The 19825-nt window shown below is 43.9% G+C and overlaps 2 protein-coding genes across 6 annotated transcripts in view; one reads left to right on the top strand and one right to left on the bottom strand.

The window, feature by feature from the left end:
- The window catches only part of CCDC50 (coiled-coil domain containing 50), a 76225-nt gene extending 61624 nt beyond the window's left edge, over positions 1-14601 (bottom strand). Inside the window, exons 1-2 of the mRNA XM_072807845.1 lie at positions 14595-14601; positions 12375-12460 (exon numbers count right to left, since the gene is read on the bottom strand). Of these exons, the coding sequence (XP_072663946.1) occupies positions 12375-12423 (49 nt within the window). The 5' untranslated portion in view covers positions 12424-12460; positions 14595-14601. The remainder of the gene's footprint in view (positions 1-12374; positions 12461-14594) is intronic.
- UTS2B (urotensin 2B) overlaps positions 11230-19825 on the top strand; it is a 59802-nt gene continuing 51206 nt past the window's right edge. For 2 of the 5 annotated variants that reach the window (XM_072807849.1, XM_072807847.1), the window contains exon 1: positions 13013-13081. The gene's annotated coding sequence lies outside the window, so the exon portion shown is untranslated. Of the gene's footprint in view, positions 11385-13012; positions 13082-14508; positions 15234-19825 lie in introns of those variants that run through there. The other 3 variants (XM_072807848.1, XM_072807846.1, XM_072807850.1) reach the window with 3 other exon arrangements.

Raw genomic sequence — 19825 nt, 5'->3', positions numbered from 1 at the left:
TTAACTATTCCCACCATACAAAATGGCAAACATTTGCTTTTATTAATCTGTATAGTAGCTTTAATCATCAATAAATCCTAAAATAACCTTTCATTCAACTGCTGCCTTATAAAAAAGTGATCTTTTTCTGTTTCAACTAGCAATTCTCACAGAGCCTTCAATACTAGGGCAAAATGAGACCATGTTATCGGTCACTTATTGTCCAATGAATATAAATGTGAACTGTGTCACTAACTAAAGGGCTTATACGGGGCAGATGATCACAGCATAGCCTGGGAAATTCAGAAGGCTTCTGAAAGATCACCAAATGTTTTAAATTCAAGTAGAATGGATTCTTAATATGCCTTGGATTTTTCTCTGCAATGCTATAGAAAGTAGCTTCAGTACATTCTATAGTATGCTTGGTTATCGTGTAATTCCCCTGCAGAGGAAGTGAAAGAAAATCAGGGGCCGCCTGCATCTGTGAATAGGAAGACAAGTTGTCCAAATCCTTTCTGCTCTACAAGATTTACTCGCTTTACTGTTTTTTTAAGGAGTAAAAATTATTTTGGCAATTTTTTAAAAATTGAAATAGCTGTCTATGAGTATAAATTTATTTTTTACAGCACTGTTTTTAAAGTAGTGTTAACTCCTAATATATCATATGAAGCTGAAAGAAACTAAACAATGTGGCCTTAGAAAACCATTCCAAAATAAGTACAACTGGACATATCCAGGCCCAAAGCAAAATCTATTGAGCTCTTACCCATGCTTTCCCACCTTTTGACCTTAAACCACTCCAAGTTCGCAATCTGTACATCGTCCCTCTAGTCTCCAACCAGAAACTTTCAGATTCTTCACAACTATCTCTTCTTACAATCAAGAAGTTTAAAAATACATGTTATGTTTGATATGTTTAGTTAAAGCTTTGTAAGAACCTTACTCCTTTTATGCCAAAATAAATTTAAAGGAGAAAACAGTAAATATAAAAATTCCGGGAGAAGTCAAAAAGTCAAAGTATTACAGGGCAACTTAAACAATAATGTCATCAGGAGCTTGATTGGATACCACAACATTTTATAGAAAGTTTTCATATCCATTTCTTCAGTTAGCTGCCATCAGAAGCCCATGTAAATATCATCTTCAATAAACAGATAAGGAAACTAAAGCTTAGAAATACTGAGTGTTATCTCTGAGATCTTACACCTAATAGGTGGTAAATAAAGAGATGTGAAACCAGGTCTTACAAGTCTAGGTTTGGGGTATTTCCCTTTAGGAAGAAATCAGTCCACTGAAGTTAAATTTTATACCACTAGTCTGATTGCAATTGGGATGAATTATTTAATGTACCAGTAAACTACAGCAAAGACTGCAAAATAATTCTAAGAAAAGCTCAGTTACTAAAAAGATGCATCGTAGAGGTATATAGAGTAAAAAATGTAGCCTCCTGTAGTATTTAAAATAGAAAAATGATAGAAATATTACATATTGCCAAGTAAACGGGAATCAGAAATGTCTCCATGTCTTATCTCCCTTCAACTGGCACAAATCTTTTCAACACCTGTTCCCCACATTTTGGGGAGAATACATGGAAAGAACCCATAAATAGGGAACAGAAAACTAAATAAAAATAAAATCTTGATAAACCCCAATATGAATAGCTGAATGACACCCTAATGATTTCTATTCTATAACCTACAAAGCAGTTTTATGCTTTACATAGTAATCAATTATGAAACAGAAAACAAACTTAGAACTTCAAGACAATCTGTGACAGACAGGTATCCTTCAGGTTTTAAGTGCCAATGAAAATTTCACATATCCAGAAGAGGCTTTGTAACACAAGGACTTTACTCAGTCACCACATCCAACTGCTCATGGTATTTCAGCAATGTCTCCTTTAGTTGTGTGATTACCAGTATCCATTTACTCTGGTGAAATAATTAGAATCACCCTTTTTACTCACAAAGGATCTGGGTTTGGCCTATAAATTCCTTGGTGATCCCATCTTTAAGCCTAGTGATTATCCTAGTACAGGGAGCTTGAGAGTCACTGAAACCAAGTTCCTAGACCTCAGGGATGTTAAAAGCACAGTAAACTGGCATCTATCAATAGCTCCCTAACTATTCTCTAAACCTCCTGTCTCTCCCCTCTAACATACACACTTAGCCAAAATGACCTTTTGAGGATCGGCTCTGTGAAGCTCTAACGGGGTAACTACAGAAAGAAAAGAAATGTTCTGTGGGTCCACTAAAGCCCAATTTGAAATAATAAGGTCTGACCATGGAAACCTGGAAAAACAAGAGAAGCAGACATGTCAAGTTAAAATCCTGCCATCACTGATAGGATAAGGGACCTTTTGTAGGCAAAGCTAAAAAGTGATCTGGTAAATACAGACATTGAGAATGAACAGTTCTTTCCAAATAGCTCTTGGCCCAGATGTCAGACCAAGCTCAAGAAGTACAGATGGGGGAACAAAGATCTTAAGTCTCTTCTTTCTCCTTATTTATTTATTTATTTATTTATTTATTTATTTTCTCCTTTTCTACTTCAGGTTTCCCATCTAGACAATAAGGACTTTTGGACAGTATTTGTCAACCCTAACATTTTATATTTTACACATCTTCATAACACCAAAGGAAAAAACCTAACATTTTAAAGCATTTGACAGAATGTTACCCCCAACTTATGTAATTAATGTAATAAAGTAAATCATGGACTCCTCCATACAGTCAATTAAAAAAAAATACAGAATCCAAAACAAATGTTGTTGATGGGGAGGTAACAAAGAGGAAAAGACATCCCTATAAGGCACTCACACTTTTCTATGTGCAGTTAAAAGTTCTGGAGTAAAGTTAATGGAAAGTGACTCAACCTTTATGACTCATTAGAAAAATAAAAGCCAAAAAAGTCCAGTGGAGACTCCCCTGGTATTTGGTCATTGAGGAGCTGTATCAAGACTGGAAATGCTCATTACACACTAAACCTTCAAAGCTGAGGGGTAATTCAACCTAGGTACTTCTGATAGAAGTTTCCAAGAAGACAAAGTAACATTTCCTTCATGCAAATGTCAGTAACACATTTGAAGAGAGTAATTAGCAATAAACTAAAAATCATAAGTAAACTTTTTCAAAAAGTTCAATCTGTTTACTCATGCACTTCACTCAGGAAAGGCCACAGACCCTCACTCAGAGCTGGCATATGACATGCTCTTATTTTATATAAGGCTTCTATCTAGATAATCAATTTTGAAGTACCTAGAAATACACGGAGTGTAAATTTTTTCTTCCTAAAAAAAAAAATCAGGATATAAGTATATAATTGTAAAAGTCACTACAAATAGAAAATACACTACCATAAGAGTTCAATCAGCAATAGTCCCCAACAACACCAACCTATTAAAGCTGTAACTGATGCTCATGGTGATAACTGAAGTATTCAGGATTGAGTCCCACATCAGACTCCTTGTATGGAGCCTGCTTCTCCCTCTGCCTGTGTCTCTGCCACACTCTCTCTCTGTCTCTCATCAATCAATCAATCAATAAATAAACAAATAAATAAATAAATAAATAATTAATTTAAAAAAAAGTCAAATAAGGAAGTTTTTTTTTAAAGTTTCATCAAAAATGGTCAAAAAAAAAAACCCCACTATTTGTTCCCATAAAGTACCAGATAATAAAAATTTTAAGCTTTGCTGGCATATGGTCCCTGCCACAATTACTCATCTCAGCCTTTGTAGCATGAAAGCAGCCACAGACAATATGTAAACAATGAGCATGTTTTGTTCCCATAAAACGTTACTTATAGAAATGAAATATGAATTCCATATGTCACTAATCTTTCTTCCTCTTTTTTTTCAATTACTAAAAAAATATAAAACCTAGTCTCAGCTCACCTGCTGAATGAAAACAAGTGGTAGGTGAGCTGCATTGGCCTATGATCCATAGTGTACAGACCCCTATCTTAGTGGAACCGTCAATTACTAGAGGGGGGAAAATGCTGCTTATGTTTGAACATTGATAGAGAACACTGCAAAAACTTGAGAAATTAGAATAGAGAGGACTCCTGCACTAGGGTGACCACATTATATTGCAAATGTCCATTGTGTAAGTCCAAGTGTATAATCTGGGTATAAAAACTACAGACTCAAAAAAAACAAAAAAAAAAAAACAAAAAACAAAAAAAAACTACAGACTCCTGGGACCATATCAAAGAGATTCAACTGGTATCTAGTATGGCTAGGAATGTGTTTATAGTAAATTGCCCAACATAAACAATCTAATGCTGTACCAAGGTTTAAAATCCACTGACACTTGCAACATATTTATCTGATGTAAGACTTGACTCCACAATATATAAAGAACTCTCAGAATTCAATAAAAAGAAAATAGTCTAATTTTTAAAAAGGGAAGGCAAAAGCTTAGAACACATACTTCAACAAATACATAAGAATGGCAAATAAGCATAAGATAAGAGGCTTAACATCATTAGTCATTAGAGAAATGTAAACTAAAGCCACATATGTTATCATATACCTACTAAAATAGCTAAAAGGAAAAAAGAAAACAAAAAATACCCTGACAACACAAACTGTGGGCATGGAGGCAGAGCAATTGGACCTCACATACACTGCTGGTGGGAATGCAAAATGGTATAGCCACTTTGAAAAACAGTTTGGCAGTTTCTTATAAAGCTAAACATACACTCACCATATGACCCAGCAATCCCACCATAGGTGCTTAACCAAAAGAAAGGAAAACTTTTTTTCACCAAAAAAACCCCCTCTATATGCAAATGTCTATAGTAACTTTATTTATAACCACGAAAAGTGAAAACAACCCAAATGTTCTTCAACAAGTGAATGGATAAGTAAACTGTGGTTCAGCCAAACACTGGAACTCAGAAATAAAGAGAATTACTAATATATACAACATAATATCAGATACATTATGCTAAGTGAAAGAAGCTAAACTCAAAAAACTATTTTACTGTATGATCCAAAGACAGGGCATTTTTCCAAAGGAAAAAAACTATAGTGGCCAAAAACGAATCAATGGCTAGCTAGCGGGAGACAGGGAAAAAGAGTAGAGAAGTTTGGTGGTTATATAACTGTTCTGATCTGGATTGTTGCAATAATTACAAGACTATACATTTGTCAAAAACTTAGAACTGTAAATTAAGGATGAAATTTCACTGTACATAAATTATACCCCAATGAATTTGACTAAAAAGAAAAAATATTAATATATAAGCAAAACGGATTACAACTGGTTCTGGTTTATGAGAAACTTCTTAATGTTGTTATGTCAATGTATGATTACCAACTATCATATGCATATGTACATACTTTATGTGGGGTTTTTCTTGTAAAATAAATGATGGCAAAATAAATGACTGTGTGTGCACATGCGTTTGTCATGACTTCTAATGGTAATCTCTGAGAATTCTTTTGCACTGGTTTCTAAATTCAAACATCTGGGAATAAATGGTCTAAATAATCCCCAAGGTCCTTCTGAATATACAAACCAATTATCCTTTATAGGTCTTATTCAAGATCTAGGATATCCTAATTTTACATTTTGAAGTACAGAACACCTTTAAGTGGGTCATCAGTTAAAAATATTAATTCAATAGATCTTCCACCAGCTACTTCTGAAACCACAAATATAGCTATTATAGGTTTGTTTTTCCCCATGCTTCAGAGTGGTTCATTTTGAAAATATGCTCCTGTACTTAAGAAAACTAGGATTTCAAGCAGAGTTTACTAAAGCTTTGTGGTATCTATAAATGCTTTCTTTATAAGAGTATCACATAGCTTTTTGTCATTGACGCAAATTCACTCATCTCAATAACAACTCTTACCCCCTGACAAGGACTATGGAAAAACCATGGCCTGTAGTTTTCTTTGACTTTATCCCTCTATACATTTAAAGGGTCCAAGCCTTTAAACATTGGCCCCGTCAGTCAGGCTGACTATAGCAGAGAAGACATGCATTATTATTATCTTTTTTTTAGATATAACACTGATGCAGGAGTATACCCTCTTATAGTTCACTCAGTAATTCATTTGATGAATCAAAAATAAAACCTAAAAACAAAATCTTAGTTAAAAAGTTTTTAAAAACCTACATAAACTCATTAACATTCATATCAAACATTATCCCTAAAATAACTTTAAAACATCTGTGAAACTTTTGTCCATTATTTTCATTCCACTGTTGTAAACATAAGGCAGTATTAAGGAAACATATTAGAAATTAATCTTATGTATCTACAGAATAATTTAAAAGAAAGGTGACGAGGGGAAAGGGGAAAAGGATGAGAAAGAGAGAAGGCAGGAGAGAAAGGAGAAAATGCGAGAGGAGGGGGAAGGTAAGTAAGGAGAGAATATCTGCAGCTATAAGTGTTTCTAATTCTAGTCTCAGTGTGCTAATTCCTAGCTACTCAACCTCACCAGTTCCTGTAGCTCACTTCCCCATCCTGGCCCTCAGACTTTCATCTAGAAAATGAGGAGGTTGGCTTAGATTAGTGGTTTTTTTAATGCTTTCTACTCTGAGATCCTTTGATTAAGTATCAATTAACTTTATGGTTTCACACATGGAAGAAGTTGCCCTTTAGGAACCTGTTAGTTAAAACAAAACAAAACAAAAAAACTCAATGACTTAAAAAATGCTTTATTTAAAAAAAATCTTTATTTTTATTTTGTTTTAAATCTTTATTTTACAAATGATAGCTATATCCATTTTTTTTTAATTCACTCATTCAAGAAAGTATTGCATCCATAAACTGGAAGAGCTTTTCTTTCTCCTTCATGTGAGGGGCATTTTGGCTACAGTATGAATTTAGAGGGTTCTTTACAGCAACTCCTTGAACTCTACACAATTGCTTCCCCACCACAGTGAATATCACGTCCATGCACTACAGGGCATGCTTTATGATGGTACTACCCTTGCGCAACAGGTGGCACACAGTAGATAAACACTTTTTTAAAAAATATGCATCTAAGATTCCTTCCAACTTGCAAACTGTGAGATAAGTGTATTAAACCTATTACTCAAATAAAAATCAAAACCACAAAAGAGCATTTATTACGAGTTTTCACTAAAATTTTATTCTTAATAATGATTCTCCAAGGACAGAAGGAAGAGCATAACAATTCCTTTATATTTTTTCACTTGTTTATGTTATACTTACCTATATGGGATGATATCTATTTCTACGATACACCAATGAGAAAATAAACATTAGGGGGATCCCTGGGTGGCTCAGCAGTTTAGAGCCTGCCTTTGGCCTAGGGCATGATCCTGGAGATCAGGGATTGAGTTCCACATCAGGCTCCCTGCATGGAGCCTGTTTGTGTCTCTGCCTTTCTCTCTCTCTCTCTCTCTCTCTCTGTCTCTGTCTCTGTGTATCTCTCAGGAATAAATAAATAAAATCTTTTTAAAATTTTTAAAAAAAGAGAATAAACATTAGAAAAAATATTAAAAGTTCTTATATAAAAAATAAAAAAATATGTATTTCTTTAAATAAATTTACTTTCTGGCATTGTGATCTGTGCCCCCCATGGTTAGAAAGCATTATCTCTGCCCCTTAAGAGCTTATACTCTGAGAAGGAATATAAAATAACATATTATCTATAATATACAATAATAATAATAATATAATAATAATAAAATAATATACTTTGCCAGAGGTATGATTCCTGAACTAACAGGGAACATTTAATAACACATTCATTCATTCACTCACATATGCAAATATTTGCTGAATACTTTATGGCTGAAAGACCTGAAGCCAGATGAGGATAAAGAAAGATAAATAAAATATAAATCTCCCAATTCAAGGAGATACAGCCATTGTCTCATTAAAAAAGAGTAACAAAAAAACCTGCTGTAGAATTCTGAAGCAAAGAGAAACTGTAGTTTGTCCTGGAGCCATGTGCTATACATCTATACATCTCACCTTCACTGCTTCCCATTACACACCTTGTATGCTCACAACATGCTTTCGATCTCTGGGAATACTTGCTTAACTTAATGCATCAGACCTAATTTTGTACTCTTCTCCTTAAAATTCTGGATTTGTGCCATTAACTTAATTTACCTCATTATGCGACTACGGTGTCCTGGACCTAAAATGAATCAGTCCTTTGGGACATATTTCTGGAAATGTATTAAGATGTACTTATCTTCCACAAAAAAAAAAAAAGAAGAAGAAGAAGAAGAAGAAAAGAAAAAAAAGAAAAGAAAAGAAAAGAAAAGAAAAGAAAAGAAAAGAAAAGAAAAGAAAAGAAAAAAGAAAAGATTTTCTTTTAGAATAGCTAGTTGCTTTTACTTCAAGAAAAAAGTCACTAGGTGCATTTATTTCAGACATGCACATGAAACATAGATATAACCAACTTTGGAGATGGTGGAACTTTCCATATGAAGACTAGTACAAATACATAACAAAATGATTTCACTTCTTACTGTTGTAAAAGAAGAAAAAAGAAGGCTGGCCCTGGGAATTGACAGGAGGGTTTGTGTGTTGGGCTAAATGGCTAAAAGTGGGAAAATTCTAATTGCAAAGGAGTTGATAAAAGTTTAAAAGCGTCTAGAAATGGCTTTGGTGGACAGGCTAATATTAGCTCTTAGACCAACACTTTAAGTGTCAAAACTTTGTAAGATGGGAGAAGGGGCAAGATTATGATGATAAGTGATCAATTAAGAAGTGATATGGGAATCTGACTGGAGAGGGGAAAAAAGGAAAGTAAGGAGTCTGGACTATTTTGTCAGAAAGAAAATTCGGCAACGACGTTACAATTGACCAAAAATCTAAATTTGTCAACTGAAGAAAAGCATTCATTCTAAGAGAAATATATTCCCAGCTCTGATCTAAACTAAGAAGCTTACAGAATACTGTTGGAACCTGAATACACCTTTGTCTAACATTCGAAAATTGCATGATGCCTTTGAGTCATACATCTACTGATCTAAAAAACACTGGGGATTATTTCAAATCTTGTTGGGTAGAAGCTCGAATGTTTCAGAAGAAATAAAGGACTATTCCTAAACATTGGCAAAGTATTTCCATTACAAAAAGTATGCCTGTGTCCCAAATATGCTTTTAAACCAGAAATAATGACGTGTGTGAACATTTAGCTAGACTTAATTCCTTTCACCTACATATCAACTCAAATGTGTCCTTTTGTCTCCTATTCTAAGAGATTTCCTAAGGTAAAAATACTGCTGTAACTTTGGGTATTTTTTAAAGGTCTGGCCAAATTATGAATGTCTTTGACTAAGCAAGCATTGGATTTTAACCTAGAAAAGAAAATTATATTAAAACATTCCCTGCTGTCAGCTGTTACCCATGACCTCTGTTGAGACGTTCACAACAGAGGTCACAGGGCTCCCCAACCCCTCCCAAAGAAAAGGCAGCGGGAAGCCACAGACACTGACTACATTATTCTTAATCTGTATTGGAATCTACCCCATGACCCGAAATCGTAATTCTATATAAATCTACCAAAATTTAGATCGAAAAGAGAAGTGGAAGAGACAGATTTTTAAAAACAGAGCTTAAAAATCTATTCCAGGGTATTAAGCAATTTACCACTAAACTTCCTTTACAAACTCTGTTGTAGTTTCAGTATTAAGAACAGTCTCAAATGTGTATGTTTTACCCAAACAAGGGCATCAGCTTTCTTCTCTTTAAATTAGGGTTCAAAGACATTATTAGGGAGTAACTAGGCCATAACTAAGAATTACATTAGAGAAAGATACATTTTATTAGACTTGAATACTTCCCAGATCAAAAACTACACCACCATTAGGGCGTTCCTAGCCTGATACATCATTTCCTTTGAGTATCTTGGAATCAGAAAAGTCAGCTGCTCACAAAGACAATAATCTGACCACCTTCAAAAACAATCAACATTTAATTCTAACTTAATAAAAAAGCCACACCAAATTTTCGTACCACCTTACCATATCATGCAAACTGGACTGCCAAACACATGAGCAAAGTGAAAGCCAATTTGAATGTGTTAAAATTCCAGAGTCTAGCAATAGAAACATCTTGCATTTTTAGATGGAAAGTGTTTGTTGAACCCTTTGAGAAAGAATGTACTAGAATAAATCATTCCTGTTTTGGTTAGAAACCAGAAGACCTAAGAGTCATATAAATGCTAATACAGAAAGTGAGTTTCGAGTTTGTTCCAGGTCACTGACAGATGCAAGGGGCTGGGTAAGATCACAGCACCACACGATTAATACTTTACCTGTTAAGGTTGTGTTTGAACTCCAGTGCTCAATCTACACATCACCCACCCCCAAGGAAGCACACTACACACTACACAGGGTCACTTTTTCTTTAGAGACATTTGTCCATAACACTGTACCCAAAAGGCTAAGGGCAACCAGACAATCTCAGAGACTAGGTCTTTCAAAGTGTCTATCAGCTTTTCCTTTCACTCAGGCACCAGACCTGACACTGCTGTGAAAACGACATTTACATGTGAATGCCTGAGTCTTCACCAAAGCCTTGCTGGAAATTGAAAGGTTGAAAGATCTCAGGCCTAAACTCTAAGACCCTGCAGGAAAAATAGGACAAGCCTGGCCCCAAGAAAAATCCTACATAAAACCAGGGACTCTATCTTGTAGTGTTTGGAACTCTGGGAAAGAAAGCAGTCAAGCTTCCTTGGGATTTTGGCGTCGGTCTGAACACCAGAATTAAATCAAGTTGTCAATGAAACATGCAGTTGCAAGAAAGCAAAAATTCTTATTTTCAATTCCACATTCCCAAGACAAGACACCCGAGGCCAAGATGTTCAGTTGAAACAAATGGCATTCACAACAAAGACAACCTTTGCGAGCTTGGATAGCACTCTGGGATTTCCACACTTCCTGGGGCCAAAGTGGAGCCAAAGATAACTAAAGGTTAAGGTGATCTAACACCACCCAAAATTTCAACAACAACAACAACAACAAAAAAAAAAAAATGCTAAATCTTGGAGCAGCCGATCACGAGCAGGGGAGGGAAGTCAAAGGGCTACTTGCCAGTGGCTAAACCAGACCAGTACTCATCAACCACGATTTTCCAGGACATCAGTATAAAGAGCCTTTAAAAATCAAGGTCACCAGTCAGTCCCCTGTCCCCCCTTACCCCCTGCTTTTTCTAAGAAAATGCTTGCAGCAGCTTCCCATCAGCCTGCCCGCGCTGGGCAGTGCCAAGATGAAACTTTTAAACCTTGAGGGAGGTGGGAAAGTCAGCCAGCCAGACGCTGGGCTAGGAAAAGTGGAGAGAAGGAGGGAAAGAGTCAAGTTTCAAAACAAAGGCTCCACAAGGAACTGAACGTCAACCCCTCCCCACTCCCTAGCCCTCACGCCAGCAGCTAGGCTGGGCCTGGATTTTTCAGGACACAAGTAAGTCAGATGTGCCCAGCCCTCGAACGTTCACCGAGGCTTGGCCTGTCACTAGAGCATTTGCACAACCACTTGCCGCGGGTGGTGCTAGCCTGTCTCCCCCCACCTCCTGGCGTAGGGCAAGCCGGGCTCAGAACCGGGTGACTCGCCCAAGGTACCACAGTAGAGCCTCAAGTCAACCCCGTAACCGGCCAGGGCACCCGGGGCGTCAGGGTCAGGGCACTCAAGGGGGCCGGGGAGCCAGGGTCAGGGCACCCAGGGGGGCTGGGGCGCCAGGGTCAGGGCACTCGAGGGGGCCGGGGAGCCAGGGCCAGAGCACCTGGGGGGGCGGGGAGCCAGGGTCAGGGCACCCGGGGGGGGGGGCGGGGAGCCAGGGTCAGGGCACCCGGGGGGGTAGGGAACCAGGGTCAGAGCACGGGGGGTGGGGTGGGGAGGCAGGGTCAGGGCGCCCAAGGGGGCCAGTGAGCCAGGGCCAGGGCACCCAAGGGGGCCGGGGAACCAGGGCCAGGGCACCCAAGGGGGCTGGGGAGCTGGAGTCAGGGCACCCAGGGAGCCAGAGCCAGGGCACCCGAGGGGACCGGAAGCCAGGGTCAGGGCACCCGGGGGGGCCGAGGAACCAGGGTCAGGGCACCCAGGGGGGGCAGGGAGCCAGGGTCAGGGCACGGGGTGGGGAGGCCCGGGAACCAGGGCCAGGGCACCCAGGGGGGCCAGGGAGTCGGGGTCAGGGCCCGGGGGTCCGGGGAACCGGGGTCAGGGCACCCGGGGAGGCGGGCAGCCAGGGTCAGGGCACCCAGGGGGTCCGGGGAGCCGGGGTCAGGGCACCCGGGGGATCCGGGGAGCCGGGTTCAGGGCACGGGGGGCGGGGAGCAGGGAGCCAGGGCCAGGGCACCGGGGGGTGGGGCCCGCGCGAGGGCCTCGGGGGCCCAAAGGGCGACGGCCCCGGAGCCAGGCTGGGGAGGGGGGCGCCCCCGCTCTTCCCGCGGCCCCTACCTTCCTTGACTCCGGGCAGCTTGGACTGGTCGATGGTGACTTCAGCCATGTTGGGCCGGGGTCCCGGCCGCCCCTCGCCGCCCGCCGCCGGCCCCGAGCGCGGCCCCGCAGCCCCGCAGCCCCGCAGCCCCGCAGCCCCAGCAGCCGCGGCACCGCCAGCAGCAGCAGCAGCGCCCGACGCGGCGCAAAGTCCGGCCGGCAGCGCGCGCCGACCTGGGGGAGGAGCGGCCGCCGCGGAAGCGCTGGCGACAAAGGCGGCGGGAGGGCCGTCCGGGCGCCCGGGCAGGCGGCCCCGCTGAGCCCGCCGCAGCCACCTGCTCCCGCGCCCCCCGCCCCCGCCCGGATCGATACCCGATCTCCGAGCCCGGAAGTGGAGCCGGGCCGTCCCGTACGGAGGGACAGAGGAGACAGAAAGGCGGGCGCGCGGGCCGGGCGCGGGGGCGGGGCGGGGCGGGGCGGGGCGGGGCGGGGCGGGCCTGTAACCGCGCCTGCGACCAGATGGGGGCTGCGGGTCTGTCCCCGCGCCTGCGAGCCCCGGGGAGGGGGGGTGCGGGTCTGTAACCGGCCTGTGACCAGCTGGGGGCTGCGGGTCTGTAACCGGGCCTGCGAGCCTGGGGGGGGGGGGGCTGCGGGCCTGTAACTGGGCCTGCGAGCCCCGGGGGCTGCGGGTCTGTAACCGAGCCTGGGAGCCCCGGGGGGGGCTGCGGGTCTGTAACCGGGCCTGCGAGCCCCGGGGGGCTGCGGGTCTGTAACCGGGCCTGCGAGCCTGGGGGGGGGGGGGCTGCGGGTCTGTAACCGCGCCTGGGAGCCCCGGGGGGCTGCGGGTCTGTAACCGCGCCTGCGAGCCCCGGGGGCTGCGGGTCTGTAACCGGGCCTGCGAGCCCCGGGGGCTGCGGGTCTGTAACGGGGCCTGCGAGCCCCGGGGACTGCGGGTCTGTAACGGGGCCTGCGAGCCCCGGGGGCTGCGGGTCTGTAACGGGGCCTGGGAGCCCCGGGGGGGCTGCGGGTCTGTAACCGCGCCTGGGAGCCCCGGGGGCTGCGGTCTGTAACCGCGCCTGGGAGCCCCGGGGGGCTGCGGGTCTGTAACCTGGCCTGCGAGCCCCGGGGGCTGCGGGTCTGTAACCGCGCCTGGGAGCCCCGGGGGCTGCGGGTCTGTAACCTGGCCTGCGAGCCCCAGGGGGCTGCGGGTCTGTAACCGCGCCTGGGAGCCCCGGGGGCTGCGGGTCTGTAACCTGGCCTGCGAGCCCCGGGGGCTGCGGGTCTGTAACCGCGCCTGGGAGCCCCGGGGGCTGCGGGTCTGTAACCGCGCCTGGGAGCCCCGGGGGCTGCGGGTCTGTAACTGGGCCTGCGAGCCCCAGGGGTGCGGGTCTGTAACTGGGCCTGCGAGCCCCGGGGGGCTGCGGGTCTGTAACTGGGCCTGCGAGCCTGGGGGGGGGGGCTGCGGGTCTGTAACCGCGCCTGGGAGCCCCGGGGGGCTGCGGGTCTGTAACCGCGCCTGCGAGCCCCGGGGGCTGCGGGTCTGTAACGGGGCCTGCGAGCCCCGGGGGCTGCGGGTCTGTAACGGGGCCTGGGAGCCCCGGGGGGGCTGCGGGTCTGTAACCGCGCCTGGGAGCCCCGGGGGCTGCGGGTCTGTAACCGCGCCTGGGAGCCCCGGGGGGCTGCGGGTCTGTAACTGGGCCTGCGAGCCCCGGGGGCTGCGGGTCTGTAACCGCGCCTGCGAGCCCCAGGGGGCTGCGGGTCTGTAACCGCGCCTGGGAGCCCCGGGGGCTGCGGGTCTGTAACCTGGCCTGCGAGCCCCGGGGGCTGCGGGTCTGTAACCGCGCCTGGGAGCCCCGGGGGCTGCGGGTCTGTAACTGGGCCTGCGAGCCCCAGGGGTGCGGGTCTGTAACTGGGCCTGCGAGCCCCGGGGGCTGCGGGTCTGTAACTGGGCCTGCGAGCCCCAGGGGTGCGGGTCTGTAACTGGGCCTGCGAGCCCCGGGGGCTGCGGGTCTGTAACCGCGCCTGGGAGCCCCGGGGGGGCTGCGGGTCTGTAACCGGGCCTGCGGGCCGCAGGGGTGCCGAGGTCCGCGCGGCGGCCGCCTCCCCGCCATCTCCTTTGTGCCGAGGGACGCCCGGTGGCTGCGGCCGCGCTGAGCCCCCGCCCCGGGCCCCGCCGCCGTCCGGTCCGAGGGCTCCTGAAGGCCTCAACCAGGGCACGTGGGTCACCCAGAACAGAATCGGCCTCGCCGCCGGGGCTCTGGTTCCGGGGCTGGGATTTCCTGCTGCCTGGCTGTGTCTCAGGCATGCTTTGCCTCCGGGGATTAGAGGAAGGATAACATATGGACGTGGAAAACCTCTGATACAACCTACAGAGCTAGACAACAGCTGCTATGTGGGCCAGTTTACCGAGGGGAGCATTCGCCACCAGCTGGGGGGACTGAGTCATTCATTCATCAAAAACGCAGGACTGTCTACCAACTGTGGAATTAGGTACTAGGGGGTGATAAAACGTGTCTCAGACATTGTCTTACAGCACATCACATACTAGGCTATAATTGTGACATTTTCATCTCTCAAATATAGACATCCTGTCTGTATCTCCTGGCAACGCAATTCTCCCTCCTTTTGGGACACTGTCCTCAGCAGTGGGCTCCTCTCTCCGGAGCTTGCGCGATCATAGAACCTCCCACCACCACCACCACCACCACCACCACCACCACCTACGCGTGTTCATCCAAGGATGGGTGTGTGACCGAGATAGGTCAAGCAGAGTGCTCCCCCAAGATTATAGCTTAAAGAGAGGCAGGTACTTTCTGTTCCCTACGGGGAGGCTTTGCCCTCAGCAGTCGACAGTGAAACCAAACTCCCAACAGAGCAAAGGTAAGAGGAAGAGAGAAACAGGGCATGTTCTGATACCACAATAGCAAGCCAGGTCCCTGGAATAGCTGGGATGCTTGCAGCTCCTTGATTCTGGGATCTCCCTCCAACATCGTCTCAAATTCAAGCTGGTAATTTTACTCTCTTAAGGTTGTAAAAATGGATTTTCTTTCATTCATAACTCAGAGAATCTCAGCACAACAGGCCACAGGGAAGAGGTTTTATTTGGACTGGACATTAAAAAATAGATGTAGGTTAGCAAACATTTAGGAGAAGACTTTCTAGACTAGAAGGTGATGAACTACGGCTCACAGGCCAAATCCAGGCACTGGGTTTGGGTTTTTTTTTAAATTAATTAATTAATTAATTAATTAATTAAATTTTATTTAGGGGGAGAGAGAGAGAAGGGTAGGAACAGGCAGGGGGAGAGGGAGAAAGAGAATCCCAAGCAGGCTCCCAGTGCATAGCCCAACACAGAGCTGGATCCCATACCCCCGAGATGATGATCTGAGCTACAATCAAGTCAGGCCAACCGAGTGACCCAGGTGCCCCAGCCCACTAGATTTTAATGACTACATTTTATATGCTTAAATGGTTACATTTTAAGTGGTTGCATAAATACAATGTAATATTTTCAATTTTCTCTCAGGTCTCAAATCTAAAATATTTACTATTGGACCCTTTTCAGAAAAAGTTTGTCAACTAGTACTAGGCAGAAAGAGTACTCAGTAAGCCAAATGGTTGAATAGGAAGGTGATACTATTAGGAAGGTAGTGTTATGGTGATTTTTAAGTTCCTTGCCTTCTGACTTTTTAAAAAAATTATGGTCATAGAGAATATTTATAATAGATATTTTCAGTTTTCCTCTCCAAATCCACTGCCTCTACTTCTCTCCATGCTCTGCCTGGGAGCTGACATTTATGAATGTATCACGGGAACCTCCTTGCCTTGTGATTTCTGTTGAGTTGGACCAATGGGTAGCATTATCAGAAGATCAAAAGAAGGAAGGAGAGAAATACCAGCCTGTGAATTACCCTCTTCTCACCTTTGTATTAGGCCAAAATTTTGGCCCTACCCTGGCCCTCTAATTACAATGCCTGTTCAAAGACTCTTTTCCATGGCTATAGCTCTCTTGGGTCTCTAATAATACCATTTCCTACCAGTGCCCCTTCAGGTGTAGGGTTGTACCACTTTGCTTGGCCCTTGAACCATTCCCACACCTCTGTAATCATCCTTCATTATATTCTTTTCAATTAAAGCATTTTGCATGCTGCTTCTGTTTTCTGCCTAGACTCTGACTGATAGGATAAATAAGAAATGCCGAAAGGTCGCTGCTTTGTTTTCCCTAAAAACACCCACATTTCTGTCCTAGAGAAAAATAAATATATTCAAAGTCATGTCTATTGTTTAGGGCATCAGCTGCCTTCAACAGAAAAAGTAATGAAAAGTGACCAGAAGCCCCTTTCAGTTGCTGGACCAGATAACATGAAAATCCCCCCCCAAATCAGGCTATCCTTCCCTATCCCCACCCTTACTCTATATCTACCCCCCCCCCAACCTCAGCAATTAGAACTTAGAGTTATAGGATCAGCACTTTCCAGCACAGGGCTGAAATGTCTAAATATCTTTTGACTATTTAAAAGAAAATGAATGTATAGTGAATTCCTATATCTAGTTTATGTATTTTAATGTCCTGAAATGTCAGTTTTGCAGTAAGAAGATTCAAAAGATACCTCCCAGAGGAGGTACAAATCCCCAATTTTAAGCAGATCTCAAACAAGCATTCCAGGGCTAAATCGCAACTCAAATGCCACAGGGAGAAATAAGGATTTATTTATAAGATACTATCAAACCACTAATTGAGTGGATTATTATAAATGAGAGTTATACGGCACATTTTCTACATGAAGAGGGTTAATTTGGGAATAACAAAACACGTGGATTGGAAGGGGGAGAGTATGGCCATAAGAAGTCAAATCAGAAAACTAAAATATTCAAGAGACAGCCAAGTGGTACTAGATGGCGAACTCCGTAAGGTCAGGGATTTTTCACCTATTTTACTATCCCTAATACTTAGAACAATGCCTGACACAAAAGGGGCACTCAATAAATGCTTGTTAAATAATGAATATAGCTATCCAATTATAAAAATCCCAAATTAAAAGAAGGTTAAAGGGAAAGAAATATGGTCAAATGAATAAGTCACACTGGACCTTGATAAGGCAAGAAAGGGGACCCACGATGTTACACATGCTCCTAGAAAGACCCCTTCCTTTTCTTGGCACCCAGTGCTTTCTAGAAACTTCACCACCACAGTCAACCTAAGAAAGAAGTTACCCCCCAAAATAGGCCATAATTAGAGCTAATTATGCAACTTCTACTAAGTAGACATTGTCAGTCTGCTGGGGCTGTCTTAACGAAATACCACAGCCAGAGTGTTTTAAACAAATTTATTTCTCACAGTTCTGGAGATTAGAAGTCCAAGAGCAAGGTTTTGGCACATTTAGTTTCTTCTGAGGCCTCTCTCCTTGGCTTGCAGATGGCCACCTTCTCACTAAAGCCTAGCTGTCACCTGGGAACATTGTTTTTCCAGCAGCCCTCAACAATTAATGGGTTTCTTCTCGAATGCTCTATACCCCATTGGGCTTGGAGGTGCTACGGTTGTATTCTTTTTTATCTTATTGCCTCTCCTAGAACATACTTATCTCCTATTCTTAAATATATCTAGTGTCTCTGAAGCTCATACCCTCAGAATCCCTACATCTCCTGTGGTAGTTATTTACATACCCTTGGGTAACTTCTTGTTCCTTCAAGATGATAGCTTCTTTCTCATTGTGTCCATCATCTGTAACTTGGTGATTTCAATGTCTACATAGACAGTCCACCTCTCTTTTCTTGACTTCCTTATGCCCAGTGATTTTATTACCCCCACCCCATCTCCACCAAAAAGTCCCAGGGTCATTAACTAGAATTTGGCATTACTAGAGAATGTGCTCCTTCATCAATCTTGAACACCTCATTCTCCACCTACCGTTTCTATCTCTGCAACTCACTCCTACTAAAACCCCAACTCCAACAATTCTCCAACAGCAGCAGAACCGATCATCTCTTTATCCTGCCACCTCGGCACTGATTCTCACTTCTCCCTATATCTCTACTTCTTTTTTAACTAGTCTATGGCCTATTTTGTAATCACTCCCTGCAAGATACTCTCACTTCCCTTACCTCTGTTTTCCTTTTCCCTACTTGCATGGCAATATCCCAGCCATGGCTAATTGACTATAAATTCTGCATATTGCCCAGACCAATTTATTTCCTATTCCATTAGACATTATTTGCACATCTTCTTCCCTTCTACCTATATAGTCCCTTACATCTCTTTACTCTTAGTTTCTTAGACTATTAAGAAAATTAAAATCATTGAAAAGAGGACTTCCAACCTCACCCTCTCCAAATCTATCAGTCCACCTGTCTATTTCTCTATATAAGACTAACATCTTCATTGTGGACTGGATCCTTGGGTGATTTTCAAAAAAAATTATAAACAGGATGGCAGAAATACAAACATGGAAACAGAGCAAGTTGTGGATCTTCCCCCTGTTCCAGCTGTTGCCCCTCTGTTTCTGGATGATGAGAAGACCTAGAGAGCTCCAAAGAAAAGAGATGTAGTGTCAGTGGGGGTAGGGGTAATAAGGGGGCTCAAGACAGCACTAAAACAAAAGCCAGCCTGAAAGTGTTACTATTTTAGCAACCATTATGTCTGTGGTTATTCACATCCGCTGAATATCAGTTTTTTTTTAATTTGAGTTAAATTTGCCAACATTTAGCATAACACCCAGTGCTCATCCCTCCAAGTGCTCCCCTCAGTGCCCATCACCAAGTCACCCCAATCCCCCACCCACCTCCCTTTCCACTACCCCTTTAGTTTCCCAGAGTTAGGTGTCTCTCATGTTTTGTCACCCTCACTGATATTTTCACTCAGTTTCTCTCCTTTCCCTTTATTCCCTTTCACTAATTTTTATATTCCCCAAATGAATGAAACTATATAATGTTTGTCCTTTTCTGATTGACTTATTTCACTCAGCATAATACCCTCTGGGTCCCTCCACGTTGAAGCAAATGGTGGGTATTTGTCATTTCTAATGGCTGAAGAATATTCCATTGTATACATAGACCACAGCTTCTTTATCCATTCATCTTTTGATGGACACCGAGGCTCCTTCCACAGTTTGGCTGTTGTGGACATTGCTGCTAGAAACATCAGGGTGCAGGTGCTCCAGCCTTTCACTGCATCTGTATCTTTGGGGTAAATCCCCAGCAGTGCAATTGCTGGGTCATAGGGCAGGTATATTTTTAACTCTTTGAGGAAACTCCACACAGTTTTCCAGAGTGGCTGCACCAGTTCACATTCCCACCAACAGTGCAAGACGGTTCCCCTTTTTCCACATCCTCCCCAACATTTGTTGTTTCCTGTCTTGTTAATTTTCCCCATTCTCACTGGTGTGAGGTGGTATCTCATTGTGGTTTTGATTTATATTTCCCTGATGGCCAGTGATGAGGAGCATTTTCTCATGTGTTTCTTGGCCATGTCTATG

The sequence above is a fragment of the Canis lupus genome, chromosome 31 (assembly GCF_048164855.1).
Source record: "Canis lupus baileyi chromosome 31, mCanLup2.hap1, whole genome shotgun sequence".
Taxonomy (NCBI): domain Eukaryota; kingdom Metazoa; phylum Chordata; class Mammalia; order Carnivora; family Canidae; genus Canis; species Canis lupus.
Note: the sequence above shows the minus strand (reverse complement) of the source record. Positions and strands in the feature narration are given on the sequence as shown.